This window comes from Rhineura floridana, chromosome 2 (genome assembly GCF_030035675.1).
Source record: "Rhineura floridana isolate rRhiFlo1 chromosome 2, rRhiFlo1.hap2, whole genome shotgun sequence".
Taxonomy (NCBI): domain Eukaryota; kingdom Metazoa; phylum Chordata; class Lepidosauria; order Squamata; family Rhineuridae; genus Rhineura; species Rhineura floridana.
Genome location: NC_084481.1, coordinates 125,824,340 through 125,838,315, shown reverse-complemented (window position 1 = coordinate 125,838,315; position 13,976 = coordinate 125,824,340). Strand labels below are relative to the sequence as shown.

Genomic DNA, 13,976 nt, shown 5'->3' with positions numbered 1-13,976 from the left:
GGACCATGAAAAAGAGAAATAATTGGATGTTAGAACAAATTAAACCAGACTATCATTAGAAGCTATAATATGAAACTGAGGTTATCATACTTTGGACACATCATGAGAAGACATGATTCACTAGAAAAGACAACTATGGTGGGAAAAACAGAAGGAAGCAGAAAAAGAGGAAGACCAAACCAGAGATGGATTGATTCCATAAAGGAAGCCGCAGACCTGAACTTACAAGATCTGAACAGGGTGGTTTATAACAGAGGTCACTGATTCATAGGGTCGCCGTAAGTTGTAATTGACTTGAAGGCACATAACAACAGCAACCTAGAGCTGAGACTGGCAGGGGCATAGGCAACTAAGTGCTTCTCTAGAGATCAGGTAGAATTTGGCAAAGCAAAGGATTCTGGAGTAAAGTCTTATGGGCTAGCTTCAAAGCCCAGCAGGGAAGAGGGAATTGAATAGTGCTCTCAGATCAGCTTCACATTTTAATTAGTGCTATTGTTTCAATGTTGTTTGCCTGTGTAATCTTTTTGTATAAATTTCTGAAACAAATGTCTGCTGTTATTATCATCAGTGCACATATGACATATTCTTTGAAGAATATTTTCAGTGTAACACCTAAATTAAATTAGTTTGAAGGCATAGTTTAGATGTTCCTCCCCAAAATACACAGGCTTTTCCTTTATTGTAAAATGTAAATGTACTGCCTTCAAGTCGATTCTGACTTACGGCGACCCTATGAATAGGGTTTTCATGAGGCTGAGAGGCAGTGACTGGCCCAAGGTCACCCAATGAGCTTCATGGCTATGTGGGGATTCGAACCCTGTTCTCCCAGGTCGTAGTCCAACACCTTAACCACTATACCTTTAAAAATATGTGGAGATGTTTATTTTGTCTTATTTTTGTTCAGAATAAAACTCTAGTGGCATGATTACTTTCTGTTCTAGTGTTTCAGGCTGCTTAAGACGGAAGCGTATTATGTGAGTCATCTCCCATGCTTCCTGTTGTACCTACTTACAATAGAGATTTCCACGTTTTAATATGTATAAACTGGGCTTGTTTGTGAAAACCGCTGAAGACGACAGTATTTTATTCAGAGGGTTGTGAAGAATTGCTGTTTCACAGAGCTGGTCTTTATGGGAAAAGCAAAAACTTATTCTAGAAATAGGTGTAAAATTCACTAATAGGCAATAAACCTTGCGATTTAAGAACGTAGCTATGTTACCAAATTCTTCCAAGCTACACAGCAAGTGGATTGGACTGTGAAAGACCAACCCAAATGGTGTTGGCATTTTGACAAAGTTGTAGGGCAGTACAATATCTCAGAGAGGAGGTCAGGTCTCTTGCTCCCTTGGTGCATTCACTATAGCTGCCCAATTTCCCTGCTTTTTAAAGTTTGATAGAAATATCTGTGGGCTATAGCTATGTTCTTAAACCGCAAGGTTTTTTGCCTATTAGTGAATTTCCCTGCTTTTTAATCTGTGAGGTAAGAAATGGGATCCTGTGGAAGTTTGCTGAGAATGGATTGATTATTTGCATGCTTATTGAGTTAAGTGGGATTTACTCCCCTGTAATCATGCTTAGGATAGGGGAAATTGACCACAGGGGATGGGGAGGGGAAGAGGAGGAGGAGGGAGGGGAGGAAATGCAGAGGAGAGGACTGGGATGGGAGCAGGCAGGAGGGGGAGGGGAGAAGGACAGGTATGATCATTTGCATGTTTTTTGAATTCAGTGCGATTTACTCCCGTGCAATCATGCTTAGGATAGGTAAAACTGACTGGGGGGAGGGAGGGAGGGAGGGAGGGAGGGCTGGAGTGGGCAAGGGAGGAGGAAGAAGGAAGAGGGGAGGAGAGGAGAGGGGAAGGAGGGGAAAAGCAGGTCTGATCATTTGCATGCTTATTGAGTTCAATGGGATTTACTCCTATGCAATTATGCTTAGGCTAGGAAAAACTGACCATGGGGGAGGGGGAAGGGGAAGGAGCTTATTGGAGGGGGGCAAAGGAAGGGGGGAGGGCAGGTTTGATCATTTGCATGCTTATAGAGTTCAATGGTATTTACTTCCATGCAATCATGCTTAAGATAGGCAAAACTGACCATGGGGAGGAGAAAGGGGAGGGGGAGGAGGGGGAAGGGAAAGGGAAAGGAGGGTATTGGAAGGGGATGGGGATGGGGAGGGAGGGGTGAAGGAAGGGGGAGGGAAGGGGCAAGAGGGAGGGGATAGGAGGGAGAAGGGAGGATGGGTTTGATTGTTTGCATACTTTTTGAGTTCAGTGGGATTTATTCCTGTGCAATCATGTTTGAAAATGGAAGTGGACTGCCTTCAAGTCGATGCCGACTTATGTTGAACCTATGAATAGGGTTTTCATGGTAAACATTATTCAGAGGTGGTTTTACCATTGCCTTCCTCTGAGGCTCTCTGAGAGGTAGTGACTGGCCCAAGGTCACCCAGTCAGCTTCATGGCTGTGTGGGAATTTGAACCCTGGTCTCCCAGGTCGTAGTCCAACACTGAGCTGGGGGAGGGGCAGGGGGGAGGAGGAGGAGATTGGGTAGGTGGACACTGGGCAGAAGGGAAGCCCTTTTCCAAAAGGAAAATATTGTGAACAGTATCATTGTTTTTCAGCGTTTCTCCCACCTTTTTATTCTACAGCAGGCACATGTAGCCTCCTACCCAAATTTAAACTAAAGCTGTCCCTGGCCACATCCACACCAGGCCTTTATTTCACTTTGGACAGTCATGGTTTCTCTCAAAGAATCCTGGGAAGTGTAGTTAGTGAAGGGTGCTGAGAGTTGCTAGGAGATGCCCTGTTCCCCTCACAGACCTTCAGTCAGAGTGGCTGACTGTTAAACCAGTCTGGCCACTGAAACACTCTCAGTGGAACAGGAGTCTCCTCTCAACATCCTTCACAAATGACACTTCCCAGGATTCTCTGAGGGAAGCCACGACTGTCTCAAGTGAAATCAATGTCTAGTGTGGTTGGGCCCCCCTGATTAGGCAAGCCCAGAAGCTGTGAGGCTTTTTAGAATACTGACAGTTGGTTCTTACTGAGCATGCCCCGCGTTATCATAGGCTGGCCAGTCAAAATTTCTTAAATTAGTTAAAAATCAGTCAGGCATTTTTTTAACTTTTAAACTGCAGAAGATGAAGGTCAGAGTATGGGGCAAGGTCAGTATTAGGATTACAGGTACTCTGTGAACATGGCTGATTTTTAATGAATTTCAACATATTATGAGAACTCTGACAGAAAAAAGTCCAAAAGGGCTCTGGGTTTTTTCTCTCTGTTTTTAGACTTTGAACTCTTGATTCTCTCTGACTGTTTTATGTATCGCCATGAAAATTTAGAGGGTTGTTAAGCAAGTGTTTGAGTTCAGGACTCTAAGATTTGTAAGGTTTTGTTTTGAAATGAGCTTATGGGAAGCATCAGAATGGCTTGGGGGGTATTTTCAATTTAACATTGCGGAATGTGAAAAATCCACACTGGCTATAGTATAGTATACAGCCAATGTTGTGGCTGTATAATCTTGATTTAACGCTGCTATGGAACTACACGTCCCTTGGCTAAACTATGTGCGATGTTTTCTCCTTTTTTCTTTTTCGCAGCTAGAGTTGGAGATATATTTCTTTCACTAATGTTCACTCTTGTCTTTTTAAGCTGCTTATAGATTTGGAAAATGACTTTCAGAAAAGCAACTTAGCAGGCAGTGAAGGGAAGGGCAGTAATAAAAACACAATGTAGCACCAACTTTTTCTCCATCTATAACGGGTAGGGTACTTTTTTGAGCCCAAGCATTATCTTTTGGGCAACCTTTTGGGGGTCTGCATGCCCCCACGCTGAACCAGAGGCAAAAGTGGGTGGAGCAACAAATAGGCTAGCTTCTGCACACGCTCACTGACCCTTTTCTGTTCAGGCAATCAAGAGGTGCCAGAGTTCAGAGACACATTTTAGCCAAGCAAAAGCACTTAAGGAGAGTGTGAACCAGAGACAGAGAGGAGCATGGTTGGGATGAGGTGTGGTCTTGGGACAGACCCAAAAGCCAGATAGAGAAGCATGGAGGGCCGTGTCCCCCCCCCCCAGCCTGAGGTTCCCCACTCCTGATTATAAACTTCTTCTGGCACGCATTTGAATGACATAGAAAACTACTCTTTCTCTCTCCTCCCCCATATCTTGCACAATTTGAAAAGGTTTTTCAATATGTGTAGGATGTTCCCCACGTTCCTTCTAGCTATCTTTTCAGCTGGGTCTGGGGTACCTTTATCCTGTGGCAGTTTTCTGTGAGCAGTCAGTCAGTTTTTGAGAGATGCTTCACACTTGATAGAGAGCCAGTGTGACGTAGTGGTTAGAGTGTTGGATTACGACCTAGGAGACCAGGGTTCGAATCCCCACACAGCCATGAAGCTCACTGGGTGACCTTGGGCCAGTCGCTGCCTCTCAGCCTCAGAGGAAGGCAATGGTAAACCCCCTCTGAATACCACTTACCATGAAAACCCTATTCATAGGGTCGCCATAAGTCAGAGTCGACTTGAAGGCAGTCCATTTCCATTTCATGGTGGCTGTGCTCTGCCTCCACAATCGGAGGCAGTATGCTTCTGAATACCAGTTGATGGAAACTGCAAGAGGAGAGAGTGCTCTTGCGCTCAGGTCTTGCTTGTGGGCTTCCCATAGACATCTGATTAGGCACTGTGAGACCAGGATGCTGGACTAGATGTGCTGGGCCACTGGCCTGATCCAGCAAGCTGCTCTTATGTTCAGAGCCAAATTAACAGTTATAAATATGACACCCAGAGCTTGGAAAAGTTACTTTTTTGAACTACAACTCCCATCAGCCCCAGACAGCATGGCCACTAGATTGGGCTGATGGGAGTTGTAGTTCAAAAAAGTAACTTTTCCAAACTCTGATGACACCTATGTTCAATTTAATGAATGGAACGCCTCTAACAGGATGCTCTCATGAAGAGAAGGGAGAGAAGCATTTACTGCTTGTCTGTCCCCCCCAAAACCCTGCAACATATGCTGTGGAGGGCCCTCTGAAATAGCATGGAGGGCGACACAAGGAAGCACTGCTTCTTGATGAGATCCTTTGATGCTTTCTGATAAAAGTATTCCAATTTCTAGGGTTGGAATTCCTCTTTTCCTCTTCTTAGGAAGCCTCCCATTTACAGAAAGGCTGTTGATCCAGTGGAGGCTACTTGTGGAAATAGGAATGCCCTGTGTGGAGATTCAAACCCTGGTCTCACAGGTCGTAGTCCAACACTCTAATCACTCATTAGCCACCATGATAGCCTTATAATTTGTAGGTGATCCTTTTTTTAAAGCCATCTAAGTTGTTGGCTGTCATTGCCTCTTGTGGGAGCGAATTCCACAGTTTAACTACACGCTATGTGAAGAAGTACTTTCTTTTGTCTGTTCTGAATCTTCCAACATTCAGCTTCACTGGATGTTTCTGAGTTCTAATGTTATAAGAGAGGGAGAAAAACTTTTCTCTGTGCACTTTTTCCATGCCATGTATAGTCTTATATATTTCTATCATGTAACCTTTTACTCATCTTTCCTCTAAACTAAAAAGCCCCAAATGCTGCAACCTTCCCTCATAGGGGAGTTGCTCCATCCCCTTGATCATTTTGGTTGCCCTTTTCTAAACCCTTTGCCAGTAGATAATAAATAGTACCCAGGTTTGAACAGATTTATTAGTTTTGAGAGAATGCATATTTTTTCTCCTACATGGTTGGCATTACTTTCCAATGCTTTGTGTAACATGTTTGTGTCACACTAATCATATGTTAAATTAATTCATTGTAATTCACTCACACATCTTTAGATTAATAAAGAGTAATGGATCAAGATGTAACTGTAGATCTGTGATATTTCTTGGTAGCTATATTTATATTTTTTTCAAAAGCTTGCAATGACTATGCCGGTCTATCATAAGCAGAGAAACCTTCTCTTTGACATTTTCAAGAAGGGGAATTACATGTGGTAAGGAACTTCCTTAGGTTGGATTCCTTCTTGTCATTAGTTTAAAGCAGGCCTGTCTTACATTACGTAGTTAATTTAATTTTTTTGGTTACATTTCCAAATTTGCTGCCTGGTTTGAAAGTTAATTTCTCCATCATGACTGCTCAGCTGATATTAAATATCACAAAGAAAGTTTAAAAGAATCTTAAATTTTAGGCACAAGAGGATTTTTTGGGAGGGGTGGGAGTGTTAAGATAAAAAACTTCTCAGAAATTGTTCACTGATTATCTTGATTCATTAGCCATCAAGTATGGTATGATCTGCAAAAGTTCAAATTATAGAGTTGATACTTCCTAATGTGTCCAGGTTTGACCCCCAGTTTGCATATATTATGATTTCTTTTGTCCAACGTTTAAAAGAACTTACTGTGATTAAAATCAGGATTGCTGTTGCTTGCTGCTATCAGTGATTTAGAGGGGTTAATTCTATCTTTGTACATATATATACAGTGCCTTGCAAAAGTAATCATAACCCTGATTAATGCTCTCATATTACTGAATTGCAAATGGTACATTGTAATTTCATTTTATATATTTTATTTTGAATCACTGAAACTCAAAATCAATTGTTGTAAGGTGACATTGGTTTTATGTTGGGAAATGTTTGTAAGAAACATAAAACACTGAAACATGTTGCTTGCATAAGTATTCAACCCCCACACATTAAATATTAAACAGAGCCACCTTTAGCTGCAATAACAGCTGTAAATCTTTTGTGGTAGGTATGTACCAGCTTTGCACACAGTATTGGATGGATTTTGGTCCATTCTTCCTGGTAGATTGGCTCCAAAAAGCTCTATCTTGGTCTCATCTGACCACAAAACCTTTCCCCACATTGCAGGTGGGCACTCTCATGCTTTCTGGCAAACTCCAGATGTGCTTTCAGATGGTACTTTTTGAGTAATGGCTTCTTTCTTGCCACTCTCCCATACAAGGCAGTGTTATGCAGAGCTCTTGATATGGTTGACTGGTGCACCGTTACTCCATTCCCAGCCACTGAACTCTGTAGCTTTTTCAGAGATTGTTGGCCTCTCTGTGGCTTCTGTCACAAGTCTCCTCCTTGTTCGAGCACTGAGTTTTGAGGGACGACCTTTTCTTGGCAGTGCCTGGGTGGTGTGATGCAACTTCCACTTCCTGATTATTGATCCAACTGTGCTCACTGGGATATCCAAACACTTGGATATTATTTTGTACCCTTTTCCTAATCTATGCATAATCTCACTTCTATAGAATGCTCTTTGGTCTTCATTTTCCTTCAGATCCACAACCTGACTAATGATCCTTCAACAGTGGGGGTTTTATCCTGACAATATGACAGCAACTTTAATGGTTCACAGGAGGAGGCCAATGGTAAGGTAACTGTGTCCTTGATAGGGAATTGCTTTCATCTGTGTAAACTGGGAGCTTCCACAGCACAGGGGTTGAATACTTATGCAAGCAACATGTTTCAGTTTTTTGTTTCTTACAAATATTTCCCAACATAAAACCAATGTCACCTCACAATAATTGATTTTGAGTTTCGGTGTTTCAAAATAAAATATACAGAACGAAATTACAATGTACAGTAGGGCCCTGCTTTTTGGCACCCTGCTTTTTGGCATTCCGCTAATACGGCGGTGCCAGCGGGGCGATCAGCTGGAGCATGGGGAGCTGGTGTGTGGGGAGCTCTCGCGCTACAGCTGATTGCTGTCAGCTAGAGTGCGGCAGCTGGAGCTCCCCGCGCTACAGCTATATTGCCTGGATTGCCTGGTGTGTGTTTCTGAGTGTGTATTATATAATACGGTAGGGCCCCACTTTCTGGCGGTTTTTGCTTTTCGTCGAGGGTCTGGAACATTACCTGCTGTATGAGTGGGGCCCTACTGTACCATTTGTAATTCAGTAATATGAGAGCAGTGGTCAGGGGTCTGATTACTTTTGCAAGGCACGGTGTGTGTGAGAGTGTTAGAGAATTTAGTTTGGGCTGTTTTGTACAAAATTCCCAGTTAGCAGATTATAAGTATTTCAAGTTCTGTCCAGTTTTGATCCTGGTTTTCTGCAGTTTTTTAAAGATGTCCCGGTATCCAATGAAGATAGTTTAATATGATGATATGCTTTAAAGGTAAAGGTGTCCCCGCACTTATAGTGCGAGTCGTTTCCGACTCTTAGGGTGACGTCTTGCGATGTTTACTAGGCAGACCATATATATGGGGTGGGATTGCCAGTTCCATCCCCGGCTTTTCTTTACTCCCCCAGCATATGCCAGGTACTCATTTTACCGACCACGGATTCATGGAAGGCTGAGTGGACCTCAACCCCTTTTACCGGAGATTCGACTTCCTCCTTCCATTGGAATCGAACTCCGGCCATGAGCAGAGCTTTGGCTGCATTACCACCGCTTACCTCTCTGCGCCACGGAGGACCTTGATATGCTTCAGTGTTGGTAATATGACCAAAGGACAAGAAACACAAAGAACTCGGTGCTAATCAACTCACCACGTGCAGTTTGGCAAAGTGGCTAGGGCAGTGCTGTGAAGCAACCCGCTCCCCCCAACACTGGTCACTGCTGCTTTGTAGGGCAGAGTGGTGGTGAGGTCAAGGCTGTGGAGGCACACTAGATTGGCTTCACTGGTGCGTCTTCACAGCCCTGACCTTGGCGCTGCCGCCATGCCCTGTCCTGGTAAGTGGCAATGACATTGAATGGTGCGAGAATCGGGATAAACAAAAGGAAGGATTGCTTCACACAGTACAAAGTTAGAACTGTAGAATCCATTGCCACAAGATTGCCACTGTGACAAATCACCTTCTGTGTAAATCTGTAGCCAGTTTTCTTAAGTCACTGCAACCCATTTAGCATTCATCAGCTAGGTACCGAGGAATATACTTGAACTCTTCACTGTCTACGACCTCTTGCCTCTGGAGTCTCTGGGGCTTCTATCATGACTTTTCCTGTAGTCTTCTCCAAGATCCAGCAACCTCTGCTGCCTCAGGCACTCACCAACCCAGCTGACTTTTGGCTTCTGAACTGTCTTTGAGGGCTGCCTCAAACTCTTCACCAGAAACCTCCTCTGCTGTAGCCAGTGATTTCAGCACTTGGCTCCTCTTGGGCTTCCAAAGCCTCAGAGCCTAGATGTCCTCTGCCTGGCTTCAGCTTCTTCCTTCAGTTGAATCTTCACACCCTCTCAAGCACATACAGACTCTCTTCACCAAGACCTGAGACCTGTTTTTTATGCCCAAGCAGGGTCTCCCTGCAGACAGTCATTTTAAATTTGGGTGGAATTCTCTCCCAGCATCAGGCCTCTGCTCTGGTCCAGTGGAATGAGATGGAATGTTTATGGACTTGACTGAATGAAAGAACCTCGCTCCCAGAAATATGTCCCATATTGAAACAATGTAATGTGACAACAGATCAGTTAGCCACCTACTGATCTGTTGACACCTTGTATACAAAAGTCAAGACAGTTTATGTACAGTTAATCCTTTACATTCAATATTGTGGATTTCCTTATACGTTCTCATAAAACAGTTTCCCTCAGAAATAGAATTTTTAAAACATTCTCCATAGCCACTGACTTAGGTGGCTTTAAAAGGAGTTTAGACAACTTAATGGAGGATAAGGTCACCGATGACAGCTAGTCTTGATGGCTAAATGTTACCTCCAGGAACAAGCTGCTGAGGAGCAATAGTGAAAGTGAGCTGTTGTCCTCATATCCTGCTTGTGGACTTCCTGTAGGCATCTGGTTGACACTGTGAGAAACAGGATGTTGAACTGGAGAGGCCTTTGGTCTGTTCCACTGGGCTCTTGTACCCTTATTGGGGTTGATAGATTTTAAATCAATGCAATTTATACAATTGAAATCGGCAACAAAAAAAGTTGATTTCGCTCACTCACTCACTCACACACAAAATATCATGTATTTCCTAAACAGTGGTGGAAATCTGACCACTACATTATGTTACATTACAAATAGGGTATTATTTACATTGTTTCATTCTTACAACCAGACTTTGTACCAAGCAGCAATTGCTGTCCTATTTTGATCAAGCTTTAGTACTTATGACTACAGCTTTATTGTTCATCCAGTTTAATATGCACTCTATTAAAAAGCTTTTCTGCATTAGAAGTGGACAAGGTTAGTAGTTTTTAAGGGGAAAACATCCATTGACTGCTCAAATTTTAGAGGAGAGGCTATGGGAAATAATTAGTATGTGTAATGTTAAATCCCTATGAATTTTCTGCAAAGATTATATACCACCATTGCAAAAGGAAGTAGCTGTATTAGAAGTGTGAATATGTAGATATTAATGGAACCTGCTTTGAAGCTTCCTGAAATGGTCCAAGGCTCCAAGCATGGAAATAAGCTGCGAAAGATTGTTTCATCTCCTGCTGATGTCACAATTGCCTGAAGTGAGAATGGAGCTAGAGGCTGTGGCACAAGAATGTTTAGTGGGAATCATACAGACTTCCTTCAGCTCTTGCATGTGAAGAAGGTGTGTAACTTGTGTGCTGATGTGGCATTTTTCCAGTGCCTTGTAATTTTTCAGCTGTGTAAAACACTCTGACCTTTCTGTAAGCGAGTTTCAATTTTAGTTTGATAGGCCAAATGTGACTTTAATAGTATAGATCATTAAAACTTAATTGTACTTTGCTCAAGAGCTTGAATTACTGTTTTGTTTTCAAATAGCAGTATTTCAAAGGCATTTGACATGGCTTTTCATTTAGCACACACTTTGAATATACTCTTCGTTGTGCCCCAATGATGTCTGCAGAGTCTTCTATTAAAGAGGTGAGCACCATAGTGGTTCTGCCAATAGCGACTCAAACTTTCTCACAAGCAATTTCCCTCTTCAGAAATAGAAGTTGATATTAGAATTTTACTGAGGTTAGGAAATACTTTCAGATACAAAAAGCTGGACATAACCCTAGTAATTGTTCATATGCCAGTACATATTGATTGCCTTGTATATTTTAATAGCAAAATTTTAACCTTAAGTCTTGGTCTTTCTAGTTCTTCATCTCGCATTGCTAAAGGAGATTGCAGCAAAATGAGTCTCCATGGTGCTAGCGGTGGGCATGAAAGGTCACGAGACAGACGAAGGTCAAGTGATAGATCACGTGACTCCTCCCATGAAAGGCTAGAATCTCACCTCACTCCATGTATCAGAAATGTGACTTCACCAACAAGACAGCATCAAGGAGGTATGCAAGGACTGGAGAACTATACCTTTTTTTAAAGTGTCCTTTTTAGTAACAATATAAGTCCTAAGATTTTCATGTATGAATAGATTCTTAACCTTAGTTAAGACAAGCACTAATTATTATTATTATTATTATTATTATTATTATTATTATTATTTGTATACCACCCCATAGCCGAAGCTCTCTGGGCAGTTTACAACAATTAAAAACATTAAAAACAAATATACTTGTATCTTCAAGAAATGTTTTATTTATTTATTTATTACTTGAATTTATATCCCACTTTTCCATACAAATATGCTCAAAGTGGCTTACAAAAATGCAAATGAAGACATCAATAGCAGTTCAAAAACATAATCATTTTAAATAATTTCAAAACAACACTCCAACAATAACACCAATTGATTATCTAAACGTTATCACATTTAAATTTAAATTAATAACATATTTCAATATTAATAACATAATATTCCAGTACAAAAGCAGAAGAAAACAGTTTTTGTCACTCTAGCATTGATGTGAAGAGTCTCTTGCTGATGGCTGCTGTTGTTATATGAAGACTCCATGTTCAGAGGCAGACTAACTCTGGGCACCAGTGGCTGGAAAGACCACAGTGGGAGAAGGCTATTGCTTGTAGGCTCCCCCGAAAAGCAGCCAGATGGATACTGCAGAAAGGCTGGATGAGGCAGCGCCTCAGTCAAGTCCCTGACGAAACAGAGCACCCAGAGCTTGCACAAATGGAATACGCGATGTGGCAGCGGCACCCCCACTGTCCCCCCTCCGTCGCTTGGTGCCCCACCCGTCTGCACCAGGCTCCATGATGCGGTGACTGGAGGCAGGCAGGCAGGCAGGCAGGCAGGCAGGCAACCTTGCATGTGGCGCGGCAAGCAGCTCCTCCTACTGTTAAGTGTAGGGTTATGTTCACATGAGGCTTGTGATGCAAATGTTAAAATTATATTGCTCAGTATATTCATTGGCATTACAAATGCCCATCCTCCGTTTTATTTCTCCATCAATAATTAGATTTTAACGTAAATAATGCAATAGAGGATATTTAAGCTTCATATATGAAAATATCCTCACTATTTTGTTCGGTGATCATATTCTGGGCTAGTTGGGCCTCAGCATGGAGAATGAGCCTATGGTAACTCCAAGACTTGCACCATTTTAATTCCAGTTTCATTCACAGAATATGGTAGTAGTATTCACCCCTTCATGTGAGAAGTTCCCACTTGTGGAGAAGTGTTCAGTACTGATAGTCTCCCTAACATAAGAAGCATAATCTATGCTCCAGTAGCTTTCAGAAATAGGGTCAAAGGCACAAAGGAAGGTTGCCTGTATGAGACTGCCTTTGTTGCATAAGTGTATGCAGGGAAGAGATGAAACACTTGGATCACAAGTGTGTGGAATGCCAACCCAAAATGGGTTCTATATACATTGCCAGTGTTAAATAATAATGGAAAGTGCTACAACAATTTATGTTTAAATAAATGGACCTGGTAGCAGCTATTTACCAGGGCATAGTAATAAAATAAATCAAGTAGTATGCAAAAGATTAACTGCTGTTACCAAGCGCTTCTTAAGCTAACATATCTTTGATTAGCACTTCTGTAAAATGAGGCGATTGTATCTGCACATCACAGTAAACCATGATTGCAGGCTTATTGTGCTTTATCCTGAGCATGCTAGTACATGCAGGCCAGTCTCTCCCACTTCTTTTTCCCCCTGGCACAAGCATGAAAAACACACCAGGAAGCTGAAATTAAGCTTGGCTTCTTGTGATATCTGATCTTAGTTTGTCCCCTAACAAGCCAGGATTCATAAGCCATCTGCAAACATAGTTTAGGACTGGCTAGCAATCCTGGCTTGTTAGGGAGAAACAAACTGAGATTTCGGGTTCAGATGCCACAACAAAAACCAAGCTTCACTGCAGCTTCCTGGTCTGTTTCCCCTGGTGCGAGGGGAAGAGGCAAAGGGGGAGCAATTGGGCTGCATGAACCAGCATGCTGCTGCTTCATAGTGAACCAGCTGGGGACTTGTTAACACAGTCATTCTGTGGTTATCTCTTTCTTTAAAAAAGTCTTTAAGGACGGGTGCTTTGCTGTGGTGAGCTGATTGTAAACCATATTTTAGGTAGGGCAAAATGTGGGCTCATTATATCAAATACTTAATGTATGTATGTAACTGTTATCTCCTCCCCCCCCCCCATGTATAGGTGTGCACACTTGGAAGTACCACTCAGGGCTAGAGATAACTAAAGCTTGTACACCCCTGCACTTGTACAGCACCCCTCCCCAAATGTTCTGTGGCTAGCGTGTGCTTGCTAGCTTCTGTCTGCTGGGACTATCCTAATAGTCCAAGACTTACTTGCATTTGCTAGCAGTGACCCATGGGACGGGAAACGAGTCAGCCTGCTCCACTGTTAACCTCAGGAAGTACTACACTGTGGCAGCAATAGTGATTACTGATCTTTGCTTCCCATGTCCATGGAGCAGTGCACAGAGAGCCCTTCCACTGCCCTTTGGACCATGCAGCCACTCCCAATATAATGATGATCAGAGTGAAGGTTAGGAGACTTTCTCCCTCTGTCATCCTTTCTTCACACAACGAGACCACATATTGAGCCCTGTTGCCACTGTATCCAAATTCTAAGATCCATGTGTTTAATTAATGCAGTGGCAGCTCTGCCTGTTGTACGCTAACGACAGCCACCCTGTGAGATTGTACATTCTGATATTGTAGTATCTTTGGATGCTGCAGCTTCTTTTTCAATATTTTTATGACTTTTGATTGCA

General features: G+C 42.5%; 1 protein-coding gene across 6 annotated transcripts in view; it reads left to right on the top strand.

Moving 5' to 3' along the window:
- BTBD10 (BTB domain containing 10) overlaps nt 1-13,976 on the top strand; it is a 42,808-nt gene that overhangs the window by 22,517 nt on the left and 6,315 nt on the right. For all 6 annotated transcript variants that reach the window (XM_061610469.1, XM_061610471.1, XM_061610470.1 and 3 more), the window contains one exon: nt 10,991-11,181. In XM_061610469.1, coding sequence (XP_061466453.1) covers nt 10,991-11,181 — 191 coding nt within the window. The remainder of the gene's footprint in view (nt 1-10,990; nt 11,182-13,976) is intronic.